This window comes from Pseudopodoces humilis, chromosome 5, assembly GCF_049639895.1.
Source record: "Pseudopodoces humilis isolate 2021_Gansu_Grassland_sample_001 chromosome 5, ASM4963989v1, whole genome shotgun sequence".
In the NCBI taxonomy this organism is placed as follows: Eukaryota; Metazoa; Chordata; class Aves; order Passeriformes; family Paridae; genus Pseudopodoces; species Pseudopodoces humilis.
The window spans coordinates 15,069,589-15,084,995 of NC_142204.1; the positions used below are offsets into that span (position 1 = coordinate 15,069,589).

General features: G+C 45.0%; 2 protein-coding genes across 9 annotated transcripts in view; both read right to left on the minus strand.

Moving 5' to 3' along the window:
* Positions 1–1,530: 1,530 nt before the first annotated feature.
* LOC106628409 (protein mono-ADP-ribosyltransferase PARP12-like) lies at positions 1,531–9,531 on the minus strand. Of its 2 annotated transcripts, none has more exons than XM_014256842.2 (9): positions 9,424–9,531; positions 7,769–7,809; positions 6,743–6,878; positions 6,142–6,262; positions 5,031–5,115; positions 4,149–4,224; positions 3,303–3,433; positions 2,267–2,418; positions 1,531–1,864 (listed from the first exon to the last, which is right to left on the minus strand). In XM_014256842.2, the coding sequence occupies exons 3-9, from the start codon at positions 6,800–6,802 to the stop codon at positions 1,584–1,586; spliced, it is 906 nt and encodes a 301-aa protein (XP_014112317.1). In that variant the 5' UTR covers positions 6,803–6,878; positions 7,769–7,809; positions 9,424–9,531; the 3' UTR covers positions 1,531–1,583. The 2 variants fall into 2 exon arrangements, with proteins under 2 accessions (XP_014112317.1, XP_014112318.1); XM_014256843.2 differs by lacking the exon at positions 9,424–9,531 and adding an exon at positions 7,974–8,240.
* A 3,453-nt stretch (positions 9,532–12,984) lies between these two features.
* Positions 12,985–15,407, minus strand: part of LOC102106823 (cystine/glutamate transporter-like) — a 29,258-nt gene continuing 26,835 nt past the window's right edge. For all 7 annotated transcript variants that reach the window (XM_088055648.1, XM_088055649.1, XM_014256916.2 and 4 more), the window contains 2 exons: positions 15,201–15,375; positions 12,985–14,914 (listed from right to left, as the gene is read on the minus strand). In XM_088055648.1, coding sequence (XP_087911774.1) covers positions 14,850–14,914; positions 15,201–15,375 — 240 coding nt within the window. In that variant the 3' untranslated portion in view covers positions 12,985–14,849. The remainder of the gene's footprint in view (positions 14,915–15,200; positions 15,376–15,407) is intronic.

The following is a 15,407-nucleotide window of genomic DNA, read 5'->3' on the forward strand; positions in this document are numbered from 1 at the left end:
GGTTTCTTCTGTCACGGAGGAGAAGAATGGGGGAAGATGATTTATACATGGGCATAATTCCACAGAGTATTTTGTATAATAGCAAAACTCTTCCCAAACCCTCCATCTCCCTGCCCTTGTCCTGCCCAAAGGCTGCATGTCCAAGCCCCCTTAAGTTGATGAAGCCATGGAGGAAATCTGTGGAATGTTGCAAGGACCAATGCAGGGTGACAGCTGAAAATGGTCACTGTTCAGTCCCTTCTCATCCACTTCAAGTGATTTTCGTTTTTACTTCCTGACTGCCTGGAAAGTTCTCTGCTCACCTGTGACTGACGAGACTTGATAACTAATTTGCAAAAGAACAATCTTTAGGCTTCTGCAAAAGCAGTGAGACACGGAAGTGCATGAATTAGCGCATCTTAGGGACTTACTGCAGTCTATCCAAATTTTCTAAAGGCACTGATTAAGCCTGAAGATAGCAGTTTTAGGAAAGCTGATGAAATCCTACACACAGCCCTTCTCTTGGTTCCTCCCAGCTATGGCACACACAAGTGAACCATTTGTGACTCCTCTGCTGAATTACAACTTATACATCTCAACTGTTTTAAAATAAACCATTCATTTTTGTTTCCATGCTATCAGTCATCCGGAATGTTATCCCATTATCCACCAAGTTTCAAGTACTATGACCATAATTCAAGCTTTCCCCACTGTCCATCCTAGCTGGAGTACACAACACCAGGGAACTTCTCCATCATTGGGAGTGCCAGGCAGCAGCAGGGTAATCCAGAACAGCCACCACCAGTGTCAGCCTGCAGGGTGGCAAGGAGGTGGCCGTGCCAGCAGCCAGCCCTCACAAAGCCCCTGTGTCTCACCACTCACTGCTGCAGGAGCTGGCTCCACAGCCCTGGTGGGACACTGCTGCGTGCCATTTCTCAGCCCACCATGGACTTCCTCACTGCTGGTGCCATGGCATTGGGGGGATCTAACTTCAGCAGCTACCATATCCCTGTTTTCCTTGACCTAAATCCAGTGTGGACAGAGGAAGGAGTGAGTGTTACAGAGACATGCAGACTTGACACAAGGTAAGAAGAGATGTCAGCAATGTGACCAGGAAACAAAGCAAAGTTCTTTGCCAACATTCATTACAAAGCCTTCAGGATGCAGGAGCTTCCTATTATTTACTTGAAAGGCAGGCCATAATTCCTCTCTTGAGCACCATGATGTAGGTACTTTCACTTTTCCTTCCACATTCCCTGCCCAGCCTCCCTTTGGCATATCAGCACCATTACAGGCAGGAATCAAGCCCTAGGTGAACATATCTGTGGATCAAGGTCATTTTAACTCAGAAGGTGTCACAGTATGCAAGGCAGGTATGTCCCCATTCCAGGCTAGACAGATGGTGGATGGTAAAGATTAGCACTGGTCATGGGGAAAAAACCGCCCCTAACAAAAAACTATGCCCCCAAAGCCATCAGGGGATTGGTACCAGTTCATTGCATTACAAAGTGTTCTAAAGCTACAACTAAAATTAAACAAACATTAAAAAAATGTACTGAAGAGTAATTTATTCAGTGTGAATTCAAAGGACATTCCACCATTCATTACAGGACCACACAGCTGGTCTCAGTGCTGTACTCCAAGATATAGGCAGGGTAAATTTGTTGCTTCTCAAAGATGACAAAGATGGAAGGGTCTGTCGGGTCATCCACACAGCTGTCATAAAGTCTGTTTGAATTTTTGGCTCTGGGTGGAGGGCGGCAGTACTCAGGGTTCCCCTGCACAAAGTCTCCAACAAGAACCTGAGCTACGAACATTCTGTAGCGCCCGCTTTGAGAGGAACAGTACTCGTGGGAATAGCTGGCATCTCTGGCAAAGTAGCTTCCTAGGGAGCAGAAAAAGCTGCAGGTCAGACAATACACCAGCCAAGGGACAAACACGTGATAACAGCACTTTGGCAGCCAGCAATTCAACAACCCCAGCTAGCCCTACAACATTCTTGCCAGGAATTCCCACACTGGCTTATTGTAAAGTACCAACAAACTCCAGTCTGCATTTCGCCATCCACCTCCCATCACACCTGTCCAAGAGCAGGTACCCAAGGCAAAGAGAGGTGGTTTTAGCCCTTCCTGGGATGGGATTGCTGTGGGTGCTGGGTGATGTACACAGGTGAGAGTGCCTTAAAGGCAAGAGTACATGGGTGTCTCACTCTGCACCCACATCCCCCAGCCTGGTTGGGCTCTGCAGTCCCTGCTGCTACAGCCCCTACACCCTTGTGCACTTGTACCTTTTCCATACATCGTCCCATGAGTCCCACAGAGTCTCCAGTCAAAGTTCTGCTCACAGATGGCAGACACATGGGATGGACTTGTGCCATGGAACAGGAGCCTCTCGTTTACCACTTTCAATTGATGGAGCTTCCTCATCTTTTCTTTTTGCCTAGAGACAAAATAAAACAAAAAAAAAAATAAAACAAAAAAATCCAAACAAACAAACAACAAAATTACTTGTTATCCTGGTTCAAACAAGGAGAGTTTCCCAACTCAACTCTTCCTACTTCTGGGTTATGGAGGAACAGTGACACCACTCTCAGTGGGGTTACTGCCTGCTTTGTGTTTCTGCTGGTACCCTGCTGCACAGCTGGCTCCTGCCAGCAAAACAAAAAGTTCTCAGCATCACTATGGACTGTGTCACCCACAACTTCATACCACATGAGAGAGTAAAGAGACAAACATCTCTTGACTGGGAATTGGTCAGTTCCCATGTTACATAAATCCTGAATATAAAAATATGATTATAAAACTGAGCTGTATGAAGCCACAGTGAAGACTGTATAATCTCTGCCCCTTTATCACAAAAAATACCTCTCCTGTTTTTTTCTTTCTTTTTTTAACTCCTATGTGGAAGACACTAAAACCAAAAGAATAAACCTGAAACACCAAAGCTCAGTTATGATGAAGGAAAATAATTTGCTTTTTTTGAATAACACTAGCAGGAATCACACACATCTTGCTAGGGATAAAAGGCCCATTTCTACACACACAAAAGAACACAGACGCAACCTTAACAGCCCAGTCACAGAAAGAGGTGCCCCAGTCTCCTTCCAGGACTGCCCCAGGGAAGCCTCAGCCTCAGAGACACAGGTTTTGGGGCAGTCATAAATCTGGGCCACCAGCTAGACCTGGGAAGAGAGATACATGGCAGCCTCACCTCTGCTGGACTGCTGAATTTGGCAGCTCCAAATGTAGTCTATGAAGGACAACAGATCAGGAAATACCAGTCTGCTCATACAGTAAGGACAATGAAATAAAATAGATACAAACCACTGAAAAATGTCCCAAAGTGTTGGGTTCTGGATCCTCTGCAGTTGGTTGATGCAGTAATTTTTCATTGTCTTCTCAAACAGACTCTTGATTTTTCTATATTCTTGGGAATCATAACTGAGCTGTATCAACTGAAAATTTTTAAAACACTAAAAATAAGGTATTACTAAGAGTATCAACTCCCAGTCCTTCCAAAGGACTCATCAACCTTCTCATATCTGCTGAAAAGCCCTACCAGAAAAATCACAAGCTGCTCCTGTTTTTCCTGTTAACCCTCCTTTACCATCACTCCCCATGGGGAAGCCCAGGTGCCGACTGAGGGAAACCAGTGCAATCCCATGAGACCTTCCTTTAGAGGACACACCTCCACATCTGGACTACTTTTAGTTCAGAGTAACCTGAAGTTGAAACACACAGCAGTATTCAGGCTGAAGCAGAGTGAAAGTTTCACCTGACACTCTAGCTCCTTCCCTACAGGGCTGAACTGCAGTTTTACTCCAGCAAGTAACATCCTGCCCCAAACTGAGAGAAGAAATACCCCCTTCAAATGCAATTAATCTGCTTTATCAGAGGATGAAGTGCCTTGAGAGAGTGCAAAGGACAGGTATGAGCAGAAATGGCCTTTTTTACCCAGTGTGGCATCATAAGGGATCTCAATGAGCCTCCCAGGAAACGCATGTCTATTCTGAATATTAAACTGTTGGTCATGTTTCACATCATAGTTGCTTATTTTACAAGATACATTTTTAAAAGCTGGTAACATCTCAATTGCCTTGAATTATGCTCTTGGAAAAATCAGTACAGGACAGAGGTCTCCCCATCCACTGGGGAGCTGGAAAGTCCTACCTTGAACCCGATATCAGGTAGAGCAGTTTTGTCCCACTGTGGAGGATAGACTGGATGCGAGAGAGTCGTGTTTTGGCTACAGAATAGAAAAAGGAGCCAGTCAGCTGGTGATACTCCTAACCAAATCCCCCTTCTGGAGACTTTAACCTCTAAAGGCTCTAAAGCACCCTTCAGACATCCATTCAGGAGCTACAGTGTGTTTGTTTTTTGAATGAACACACCTTAGGTTGAACCAACACTTTATTTGAACCTTTAGCTTCAACTGCTCTGTCTTCTGGTGAGTTTCTAAAGCAGAGACAGCTCTTATTAAAATAAATCAGTACCACAAATAACATTTATAGCAGATGTGTTCAAATTCTGTTAAGCTGAACTTCTCTTAGAAAAAGCCATAAGATAGGGTATCTCAAGTAAGTGCCCCTAATTCACTTCATTTCAGTGGATTTGCCTGTTCTGAGTTTTAGTTTCTCCTCAGATTTTCAGGGGATGACATCCATATGCACCACAGCTCTTGGGATTGTCAGTCCCTCACTCCTAATAGCTGCACAGTTTATTTATTAGTGTTGGGGCATAAATCAAGAAATAAAAGCTCCTGGCACAGTTGTGTCAGCCCTATGTGGCCTTGCCTCTCACAGAGAGAGCAGATCTACTCCAGTGGTCTCTCACAGCTGCCAGAGACTGCCACCAAACATCCCTCCAGACAGCTTTACAGAAGCATTGCATAATTTACAAATACTGTCACTGCAAAATGTACTGTTAAACCAGTCAGGAAAAGGTATCTAGAAATGAATTTAAGAAATACAAAATAGCATTCTAGGCAGGTAGGAGGAACTTCTTAGCAGACAGGTGCTGTCCTCTAGAGACATTGTTAAACAGTGCAATTACCTTCCATCTTGTCCACCTTCAGGCTGTTTAGGCAGTCGAATAACACTTCTTTGAGTTTGAAAGAGCAGATTTGTTTGGATCATGTCTTGAAGAAAAACACAATAACTCAATAATGAGATAATTCATTGTCTAGGGAGAGGCTCTTAAATATTAAGTAAAAATAAAAGAAGAGATAGCCTTGAATATTGCATTGTGGAGCTCTCTCTATCCCACCCACCCCAGTTCAAACTTCATTCCCTCTTGCACTGCTCCTACTTGGAGATCAGCAAGGTTAACCACTTGTTAGCACAGGTTGTGAAACTTGAAGGCAACCAAGCACTAACTGCACCTGCACTGGTATTCACATCCAGACTGCTGGCCAGAGAAAACCACATCTGATGGCAGGCCTGCAGCAGAAAAGAATTTTCAGTGCAATGGGGCCACAAACCTGGCTTTCCTGGCAGCACAGGGCTGCTCCATGGTGCTAAAAGGAAAGCCTGCCCTCGCTTCTTGGTCCTGTAACAGTATCACAGAGAACATGCTATGTGACATGGCTGATTATCCATTGTTTCCTCCTTTAAATACCACTCTTTATTCATGCCAGGAAACATTTAAAGTTTGGAAAGCTAACAGGAGTTTTAAGATGGGTAAATAAATTAGAAACAGAAAAGCATTTCTCATTTCCCCATTTCTCTCTCTGTGCAACCAGCCCTAAATTTGTGTTCGCTGCACAATGCTTTCTATCCTGTAAGTAGCTTGCAAGATGTTCACCATGGGCTCACTTCTTCACCTTTTGACTTTTCAGTGCCTTTTTTTTTTTTTTTTCTCATTTCTCATTCCTCCTTTTCAGGTGTATAAACCCAAATGTGTAAGCGAAGGTGCCATGAAGCATTTATTCTCAACTCTTCTGAATGTACAATATTTTCAGGTATATTTTTTTGACTACAGATGCCCAAGTGAGAACTCCAAGTGGAGCATCCCAGAACTGCAGAGAAATTTACCTACTGCTCAAGTTCTGCTTGGAGAAAATTTGCAGGAGGAAGAAGAGCTGTTTGAAGAGATACAGACATTCTGTGAAAACATTCAAGCCAGCTGCTCTGTGTAATGAACTTAAAACAAGGAGATACTTCACCTGCAAAGTCTAACTTATACTTCTGAGAACCAGCCCTGAAAAAAATAACACCATTCTTGTCAGCTAGATATTCCTTCTCCAGAAATGCAGATGTTACAGTGGCAGTGACGTGATCTGGGTGCTGCAGAAAGAACAAGGAAATTATACATGTTAGAAACCACCCTTCGGTTTAGGTGTCACTGTGGGGAAATTCCAATGTTTTCCCCAGGCCCCTGTGACAGGATGATGTTTTGTAGTAAGTCTCTATGGCTTCAAGCATTTTGTTCTACAGCAATGGAGGGGTACCCCACTGAGCACAGCTGCTTCTAACAACAGCAACAAAGCAGCCTTCAGCCTGTGTGGTCAGCTCCAGCCAAATGATGTTTGTCAGCTCTGGAAAATGCACCCACTTTCAAAGCCAGTCCCTTGGAAGCTTTCACAGAGTTCCAGTCCTGTTTTGAGGGACAATTAACAAGACAATTCCACACAGGCTTTGGAGCAGCACTGCAAGGGCACCCAGCGGTGCGTGTAGAACACACCAGCTGCAGAACAACGCGCTCTAAACAACTCTCCAAAGATGCCTTAACAAAAGCTTTTGGCATGAACAGCAAATGAATTTCACCTCTTTCCCGTACTCAATCCACTGCTTGGAATCATCGAGCCAATACCAGACATACTCCATTTCAGGAGCAGACAGATGGGTCAGGAGACAACTCAAGTGCAGAAGAGCAGATGGGCACCTGGCTGCTTGCTCTGCCCTGCATTGGAAAAGAAATCCAGATCAAACTAGATGTCCTTTCCAAAGCTGTCAAGTTGTGCAGTATCCCTGGTCTGATCAGAAATCTATTCACTTTTCAAAAAAGGAGACCCCCTCCAGCTGGGAAGTGCAGGTTTGCCCCAGAACTGAGGAACTGGTGTTTGGATGTTTACAGGGCATGGTAAACACCACAGAAATGACCCTGACTGCTCTGGCTTGGACCTGTGCCACTGGTTTTCCCTAAAATATATCTTCCTAAAAAACACCTTTTAAGAAAGTACATTTGACACAAAGATTCTCCTGCAGCCCACAAAGAAGGCCACGGTGAGACAGCTGTTCCCCTGAAGCCTATGGAGATCCATGGAGCAGAGATTCACACTGCAGCCCATGAAGAAGCCCGTGCTGCAGCCTGTGGACAGGCCCCGAGGGAAGCTGCAGTCCATGGAGAAGAACCCGTGCTAGAGCACGTTTATCCTGAAGGACTGGAGCCCATGGGAAATGAACCATGCTGAAGCATGGGAAATTTTGAGAACATTGGAGGTGTAGATGGCAAATCTTAGAGACTGAGGACAAAATCCATTTCCCTTCCCCTCTGTGATCCTTTGGTAGGAGAGGGTAGAAAAGTCAGGAATGAAGGAATGAAGTTGAACCTGGGAGTCCAGCAGGATGGGAGAGGGGAAGTAGGAGATCTAATTTTCTTTTCTCACAATTTAAATCTATTTTAATTGGCAATAAATTAACTTCCCCCAGGTCAAGTCTGTCTTGCCCAATGTTCACCTTGGCTTTATCTCAAATGATTAATTTTCCCATCCTATTTTCTCCCTGCTGTCCTGCTGAGGATAGGGAATGAGAGAGCAGCTCTCACTTGGAGTAGGGGATATCATTACTTACCAGCAAAGTCTCTGCTCTGCACTCTATCCTAGACACAGCACCTACAAAGAGAAGAACATGAAGCAGGTAGTCACTGCTAATTCTAACTCATAGGATTTTATTTAGCATCCTTGCTGAGCATCACTGTTCATTTAATTTCCCAGTTTTGGACTCAGACAACACTTTTTTAATGTATCTCACCGATTTACTGCCCCTACAACATTACCTATCATGGATCACATATCCATAGCCAAAAGCTGCCAGCCGTTGAGCTTCCAAGAGTCTGTGACAACGCTGCTCTAAGCTGCCTGAAGAATCTGAACACGATATTGAAACAGAAACTGGAAGTGATCATATGTCCAGTTTTGATGCCCTTTGTTCTTTGGCAGGGATCAGAGGTATTCAGAGCAGGCCAGCGAGAGGAAATCTTTACAGGAGCAGCTCCCTCATAGAGCTGTTTACAGTGCAAAGGTCCACAAAACAAAGGCATGGCGGTCCCAGACTGCCAGAACAAAAAGCGAGGAAGAACCCGGGTCTCCTTTGCAGACAGACCTTGTTCCAGCACTATCTGTGTACACAGTACCACTGGCCAGGCCTGCTCCTAGAAAAATGCTCCAAATTCTTCTTCTCTTGTATTGCAGGGTGTTCAAGAGATCCAGCACAACCATGAGATTTTTTGGACATGGCTGTCCCTGTTTTCCCCTCTGCACAGCACCATGATGCTTCTGCTACCAGCACAGCTGAAGAATTTGAAGTTTGTGGATTTGAAGGGTGGCATTTGAGGGGGGAAGTGGGGAGAGGGGAAATGGAAAGGAGATCAGGGAAGTGGGGTGAGATGATGTTTCCAGACAGCTTTTTTCCACTGCTTCTCCCCTCTCTTTTCCTTCTATCCCCACTCCAGATAACTCCTGCTAACCCCTTCCAGCTTCCCTGCCGGGACTTGGGGCTCCCAGTCTGCCCTAATCACATGAGCTTGCAAAACCGTCCGCTGGCCACTTGATTCCCTTTTCACTTTCCAGCATTTCTCTCCATGCTGGGATTCTCCTTTCACCAGCTAACCACAAACAGAAATAAACAGAGTGAAACACTTAAAAAAAGCAGACAGAAATATTTCACCAGCAAGACAGGTAGTGTCCTTCACTACCATTCACACTTCCATTTTGCTGAAGATCTCACTACATGGTCTTGTGCAACTGTACATTTACTTTTTATATCTTAATGGAAATTACTTTATACAGAGAAAAGTTCATACTTAAAAGCAGCCTCATGCTAGCTTTTTCCTTACACAAGAAGAAAAGATGAATGAGTGAAGATACAAACACAACTTACAGTATGACAAAGTGCAAGCAGGTAACCCTTCAGCAGACCATAAAGCCAAGCCCACAAGCTATGAAATCCTGAACTTCCTGTGTGTCCAACCCTCCCCTCTCAGCTGCACCCTGAGAAGGCTGTCAGAGCCCAGCATGTGCCACTTGCCTGGCACAGTTCTGTCTTCAGGCTGCCCAGTCATAACCCTCAGGAGCTGAAGGCATCAGCCTTGTGCTTGCCAGGCTGGATGAGCCTATTCAACCCTTGCTCTGCATGGCAAAGGTGCCCTGGCTGCAGCAACACCTTCAAAAGTAAACCACAGTTGGCCTGTGAGAGTTCCCTGTGAGCTCCCCACAGCACATCTGTACCTCACAGTCTTGCTCGCAGCCTCTCGCCGTGGGACCACCGATTCCTCTCTGCCACAGACCCTTGAGGAAGTGGGGCTGAGTAACATTTCCTTCTGGTTATTGCGACAGACGCATGCGCATCTGCCAAGTATGAGCCGGCCGGCCAGGCACAGCCCTGGGCTTTGGCAGATACAGCTGTAAAATCAACATCACTACGAACCAGCAGAGTTTATCCCTCCTTCTGGGTTCCTGTCATTGCACTTACCTAAAGCAAATTCCTCACAACCTTCCAGTAGCTGGGGATATTCAGGACCTTCTCCTTTCTATAATGAGTAGCTTCTGCTGAATATCATTCTTGGAAATCCAACAGCTTTTATTTGCATTGTAAATTGACACCCCCCCCCCCCCCCAAATCTCGGTGCAGAAAGTGGGTGCATCATTCATCCTGCTGTCCCCAGGGTTAATGATGGCACTGTTGGGGGTTTTGCAGCAAGCAGAGCCATACTGAGCCACACAAACCTATGTGTGCTGAGCACAGAGCCCTGCAAGACAGGCTTGCTCAGCCCTCAGAGCTCTGCACTGTCTCAGGTGTTTGTGTTCCTGTACCTTGAAGTCTGATCCTGCTCTCTGCTCTTCCCACAAAAATCAGACAAGGCTTAGGAGCTTTCCAGTCTGACCTACAGCCTTTTAAAAGCTGACAGAGCTTCCCAGCAGAGCTATGAGGTACAAAGCTTAACAACAGGTCAAGTAGTCTTAACCATGCAAACTTGTTAAGCCAAAAGCATTTCTCTGGCCTTTTTTTTTTTCCCCTCAGATTCTGTTCAGTTGAACTGCCCAGAAGATTTTTCTTTCCTGGTGATCCAGTCACACCAGATCAATAGTGACTGAAACACATAAATCTCTGAGTTTTCAGAAAGTATGCACTTTGACTGCATTCTATAGACATAGCATTAAAACAAACCCAACAGCAACAAAAAGACCTCTAGCACACACACACACAAAAAAAAAACCCAAATAAAAAAACCAACACCACAAATGTGATTATGAAGTTGAACTCTCTTTCACTTCTGGCTATGCTTGAAGCTCTTAGGCCTTCTGAGGCCTAAGTAGACATGAGACAACAGCTTTAGGAAGATCATTCTGGCTTGGTAGAAAATGTTTACATATCTTTGCTGGGAGCAGGACACCATGTTCTCTAAAAACATACAACTGTCCACAAACTGGAAACTCGAGATCACTGTAAACTGACCCTTGAACATTGTATTTTTTATTTTTATCACTTTTAATTGCAATGTCATCTGTGGAGCTGTTGAACCTCTGATTTCTCAACCATGCTACTACATCTGTCTGCATTTCCAGAGTCTGGGAATGGAACAGGTCTGGAAGCAGACATCCTATGCATAGCCCTGCAAGATCATATTCCTGCACAGTCAGCAGAGGCACCCAAGTGTGGTTTCCCGGCATATGTCAAATGATTTATCCTTTATAAAGAAACCATGGTCCAGCAGGTAGCGTCGCTTAGTTTCCTCCCAGGAATTTAAATTCTTGTTCGCTTTTCCTCTTCAGAGGAAACAGACAAAGAAGAGCCATTTCACCCTTAGTGCCTCTGTGACACACAGCAGCTCTGTTGCAATTTTAGACGGCTCCAAGGTTTGATGTGGGAGTCCTGATGCTACAACACATGCACACTGCGCTCACATGGGTCTTGCAGCCTGGGACCAGGCTGGCAGTACCTCATGCTTCTACCCTAAGGTGTGTAAAATCCCCCAAATCACAGAGAATCACAGAATCACTGGGTTGGAAGAGACCTTCAAGATCATCGAGTCCAACCCAGCCCTAACACCTCAACTAAACCATGGCACCGAATGCCATATCCAGTCTTACTTTAAACACATCCAGGGATGGTGACTCCACCATCTCCCCAGGCAGAGCATTCCAGTATTAATCTTTCCATGAAGAACTTTTTCCTAACGTCCAACCTAAATTTCCCTTGGCGCAACTTGAGACTGTGTCCTCTCGTTCTGTCAGCTGCTGCCTGGAGAAAGAGACTGACCCCCACCTGACTACAGCCACCTCTCAGGAGGTTTTAGAGAGTGATAAGATCACCTCTGAGTCTCCTTTTCTCCAGGCTGAACAACCCCAGCTCCCTCAGCCATTCCTCACAGGGTTTGTGTTCCCAGCCCCTCAACAGCCTCGTTGCCTCCTCTGGACGTGCTCAAGCGTCTCAACATCCTTCCTGAACTGAGAGGCCAGAACTGGACACAGCACTCATGGAGCGGCCTCACCAGTGCTGAGTACAGGGGAAGAATGATCTCCCTGCTCCTGATGGACACACAATTCCTGATCCAGGCCAGGAGCCATTGGCCTTCTTGGCCACCAGGGCATACTGCTGGCTCACCTTCAGCTGGCTGTCACCAGCACCCCCAGGTCATTTTCTGCCTGGGCACTGTCCAGCCACACTGTCCCCATCCCGTAGCACTGGGTTATTGTGGCCAAAATGCAGGACTCAGCACTTGGACTTATTAAACTTCATCCCATTTGCCCATCCATCCAACCATTCCAAGTCTCTCTGCAGAGCCATCCTCCCTTCCAACAGATCGACACATGCTCCCAGCTTAGTGTCATCTGCAAATTTACTAATGAAGGACTCAATACCCTCATCCATGTCATCAATAAAAACACTGAACAGAACTGGCCCTGGCACAGACCCCTGAGGGACACCACTGGTGACTGTCTGCCAGCTGGATGCAGCACCATTCACCACCACTCCCTGGACCTGACCATCCAGCCAGTTCTTAACCGAGCAGAGTGCTCCTGTCCAAGCCAAGGGATGCCAGCTTCTCCAGGAGTGTGCTGTGGGAGACAGTGTCAGAGGCCTTGCTGCAGACCAAATAGACACATCCACAGCCTTTCCTCCTAAACCTATGCTGGCTGGGTCTGATCCCCTGGCCATCCTGTAAGTGCTGCATGATGACACTCAGTATAAACTGCTCCATTACCTTACCAGGTACTGAGGTCAGACTGACTGGCCTATAATTACCAGGATCCTCCTTCCCACCTTTTTTGTGAATGGGTGTCACCATTGCCCAGCTTCCAGACATCTGGAACCTCACCAGTGAGCCTGGATTGTGGTAAATGATGGAGAGCGGCTTCGCAAGCTCATCTGGCAGCTCCCTCATCACCCTGGGATGGATCCCATCTGGCTCATAGACAGATGAACATCCAAGTGGCTCAGCAGTTCTCTGACTGCCTCCTCCTGGATAACAGGGGGCCATTCTGCTCCCTGACACCATCTCCCAGCCCAGGAGGACAGTTGTCCTGAAGGCAAGCTGCTTTCCCACTGAAGACTGAGGCAAAGAAGGTATTAAGTACTTCTTCCTTCTCCTCACCTGCAGTTACTAAGTTCCCTCCCTTATCCAATGAAGAACAAAGGTTGGTCTTAATCTTCCTTTACTATGAATATATTTGTAAAAACATTTTTTATTGTCTTTTACAGAAGTTGCTATTTTAAGTTCAAACTGAGTTTTGGCCTCTCTGTTATTTTTCCTACATGCTCTAGCAGCCCCCTTAAATACCTCCTGAGAGACTTGACTTTCCTTCCAAAGATGACACATCCTTTTTTTGTTCCTAAGTTCCTCCAAAACCTCCTTACCCATCCAGGCTGGACATTTGCCTTGTACCCGTACCTAAGTGGGTGGACTCAGGAAATGTTGGGGTGATTGATCTCACCTGGTTCTACAAGGTCTTCTGCAGGTTGGTTCCCCAGCCACCCATACTGGGTCCTGCTCCACCAGTGGGGTGCTGTGGGAAGCTGTACCAGGGGGTTCAGCTTCAGTAAAGCCTGGCATGAGGAGGGACTGGCTCTTGTCTGGGACCCTGGAAGCATTTCCAGATCTCACTTGAATTCATTTCATCATTTAAAGCCAGTACCTTCTCCTGTAGGTTGTGATGGTTTCCGCTGTGAGGATTTTCCCAGTGAGACTGTATCTCCTGTTGGACAATCTCCAGCAGCTGGTAAATTAAATTGTGGGAGGGTAGTGGGGAAACAAGCCCTGTAACCACACTGCTGCTGTCCCAGCTTAATTCAGTACAGGAACAGGAAGCAATCATTACAAGAATAATAATTCTCAATTGCTTTGAAAAAAACCCAGCTTTAGTTCCACAATTTTACACGTTTTAGTAGATTACATAGGATTTGTAAATGGTACTTTGTTTTTATTTTGAGTACATAAATGTTTGATACAAAGGATTAAAAAATGCTCCACTACATTCTGCTGTTCCTCTTTCCAGCAATCATTAGAGGAATCTCAGCATGCTACTTCCCGTCTTTTAGGAACTGATTAACAATTACATGATTGTAAATAGCTAATTGCTGTTTTATCTGGACATAACATTGCCACATTAATAATGTAAACCAAAGTAATCCAATAATGGAAACCTTTCTTATGCCATTAGTTCAAATGAGCATCTATGGATTAAATCAGCAAGTCATGTGCAACTGGCAAATTAAAGCTTGGATGTGAAGTTACTCATGTCTTCTTACAGCACCAAAAGATGCACTTATTCAGGAATCTGCCCAAACCTCATCAGTGGTCCTGTCTAATTAAAAGAGGAATTTTATCTCACTGGAGCTAGGCCAAATTCTGAGTTTTCAACCTCACTGGTGAGGAGTGGGTCTTGGAATTTGGGAGAGGGACCAGGACTCTATTCTGTTGATATTCTAGTTGATATTTAACTGTTTGGTTTGGGTTTTTGTAAATGTATCTGTACATTTTAAAATGCAATTTCAGAAAAGTAAAATTCAAAATTGAAAGATTATTTCAAAGCTAAAAAAAACTCATTCTGCTTATACAAAAATCAAAACAAATAATTCTGACCTTACTTTGTTAATACTCGAATTTCAAATATCTTCTCATTAGCTCAATCTGCACTTTCAGGTGAATAAAATTTTATCCCCCTGCATTCCCCTTTCCAATTCATCTGCCTTATCTCTAATTCACTCTCCCCAACCCTTCCCCTTGTCCACAACAAAGCTGCTATAGTTCTGTTTGAAATTTGCATTTGGCTTCCATGTGTTGGACTCTAAGTTCTGCAACATGCCCACTTCCTCTGTTTGCCAAGCTAGGAAAACAAAATGTTGTCTCTGTACACACACATACTCAATTTTACTCAGGACTGGGATAAATTAGGATCTTGGTTTCAAAGACACTGCAGGCAAAGCAAGCTCATTTCAGACAACTAGTTTGCTCTCCTGAAAAAAATGAAAGGGCAGGATCAGATCCCTATTGGCAAGCTTAGGAACACTTGCAGCAAGGTTTTGGCTCAGAGTTGTCCTCATTTTCACTGACTAAAAAGAATAAAAGCATGGCCTGCTTTTGGTAGAATCAAAGGTGTCAAAAATGGTGTAAGTAGATTTTTATTGTCTTCTGTGAGTTCTGATGGTTTTCTCAGTAAGTCTTGATTTCTTGTTGGACAACTTCCAGCAGCAACTGTAGCTTATGTGTAAGATAATCTGAAAGGGTGGAAAAAAAGGAAGGAAGCTTAGTCCAGAGGAAATCCTGAGATATGGCTGAAAATCAGAGCATCAGCACTGATGGCTGGAGCCTTTTATGCTGGCAGATCACAGTATCTGTTTCCTATTCTTGCTATGTGCTTTCTTCTATTCAGTGGTTACTGATGTACCTCCATCCAACAGAAAATCAAAAGAAAGCAAGACTCGGAACAGAAATGACAAGAACAAACCAGCATCCCAACCCTTGAGCATGTTTAGGTCCACAATACTGAAAGTGCATACTTACAGAACAGGTTGCGGCAGCGGTCTGACATCTGCCTGTGAATTATGAGGTAGTAGACTGGAAAACCACTCAAAACCATGGTGCATCCAATGCTAATGCTCACAGGGTCAGAGTAGAAAGACATTGCCACCGTGAAGAGGCAGATGATGGTAAAAGAGACAGGAACAAACAGGGGAACCTGGGGAAAAGAGCAGAGAAGACTATCAGGGA

Bases quoted from the DNA above. Each gene is read 5' to 3' on its own strand.
- LOC106628409 (XM_014256842.2), bottom strand. From the start codon at position 6,802: ATGGAGTATGTCTGGTATTGGCTCGATGATTCCAAGCAGTGGATTGAG. The intron at 6,263-6,742 runs GTGAAATTCATT...TTCTTTCTGCAG, and splicing joins GGATTGAGTACGGGAAAGAG to CACCCAGATCACGTCACTGC. The intron at 1,865-2,266 runs GTACAAGTGCAC...TCTGCTCCCTAG, and splicing joins TGGGACGATGTATGGAAAAG to GAAGCTACTTTGCCAGAGAT.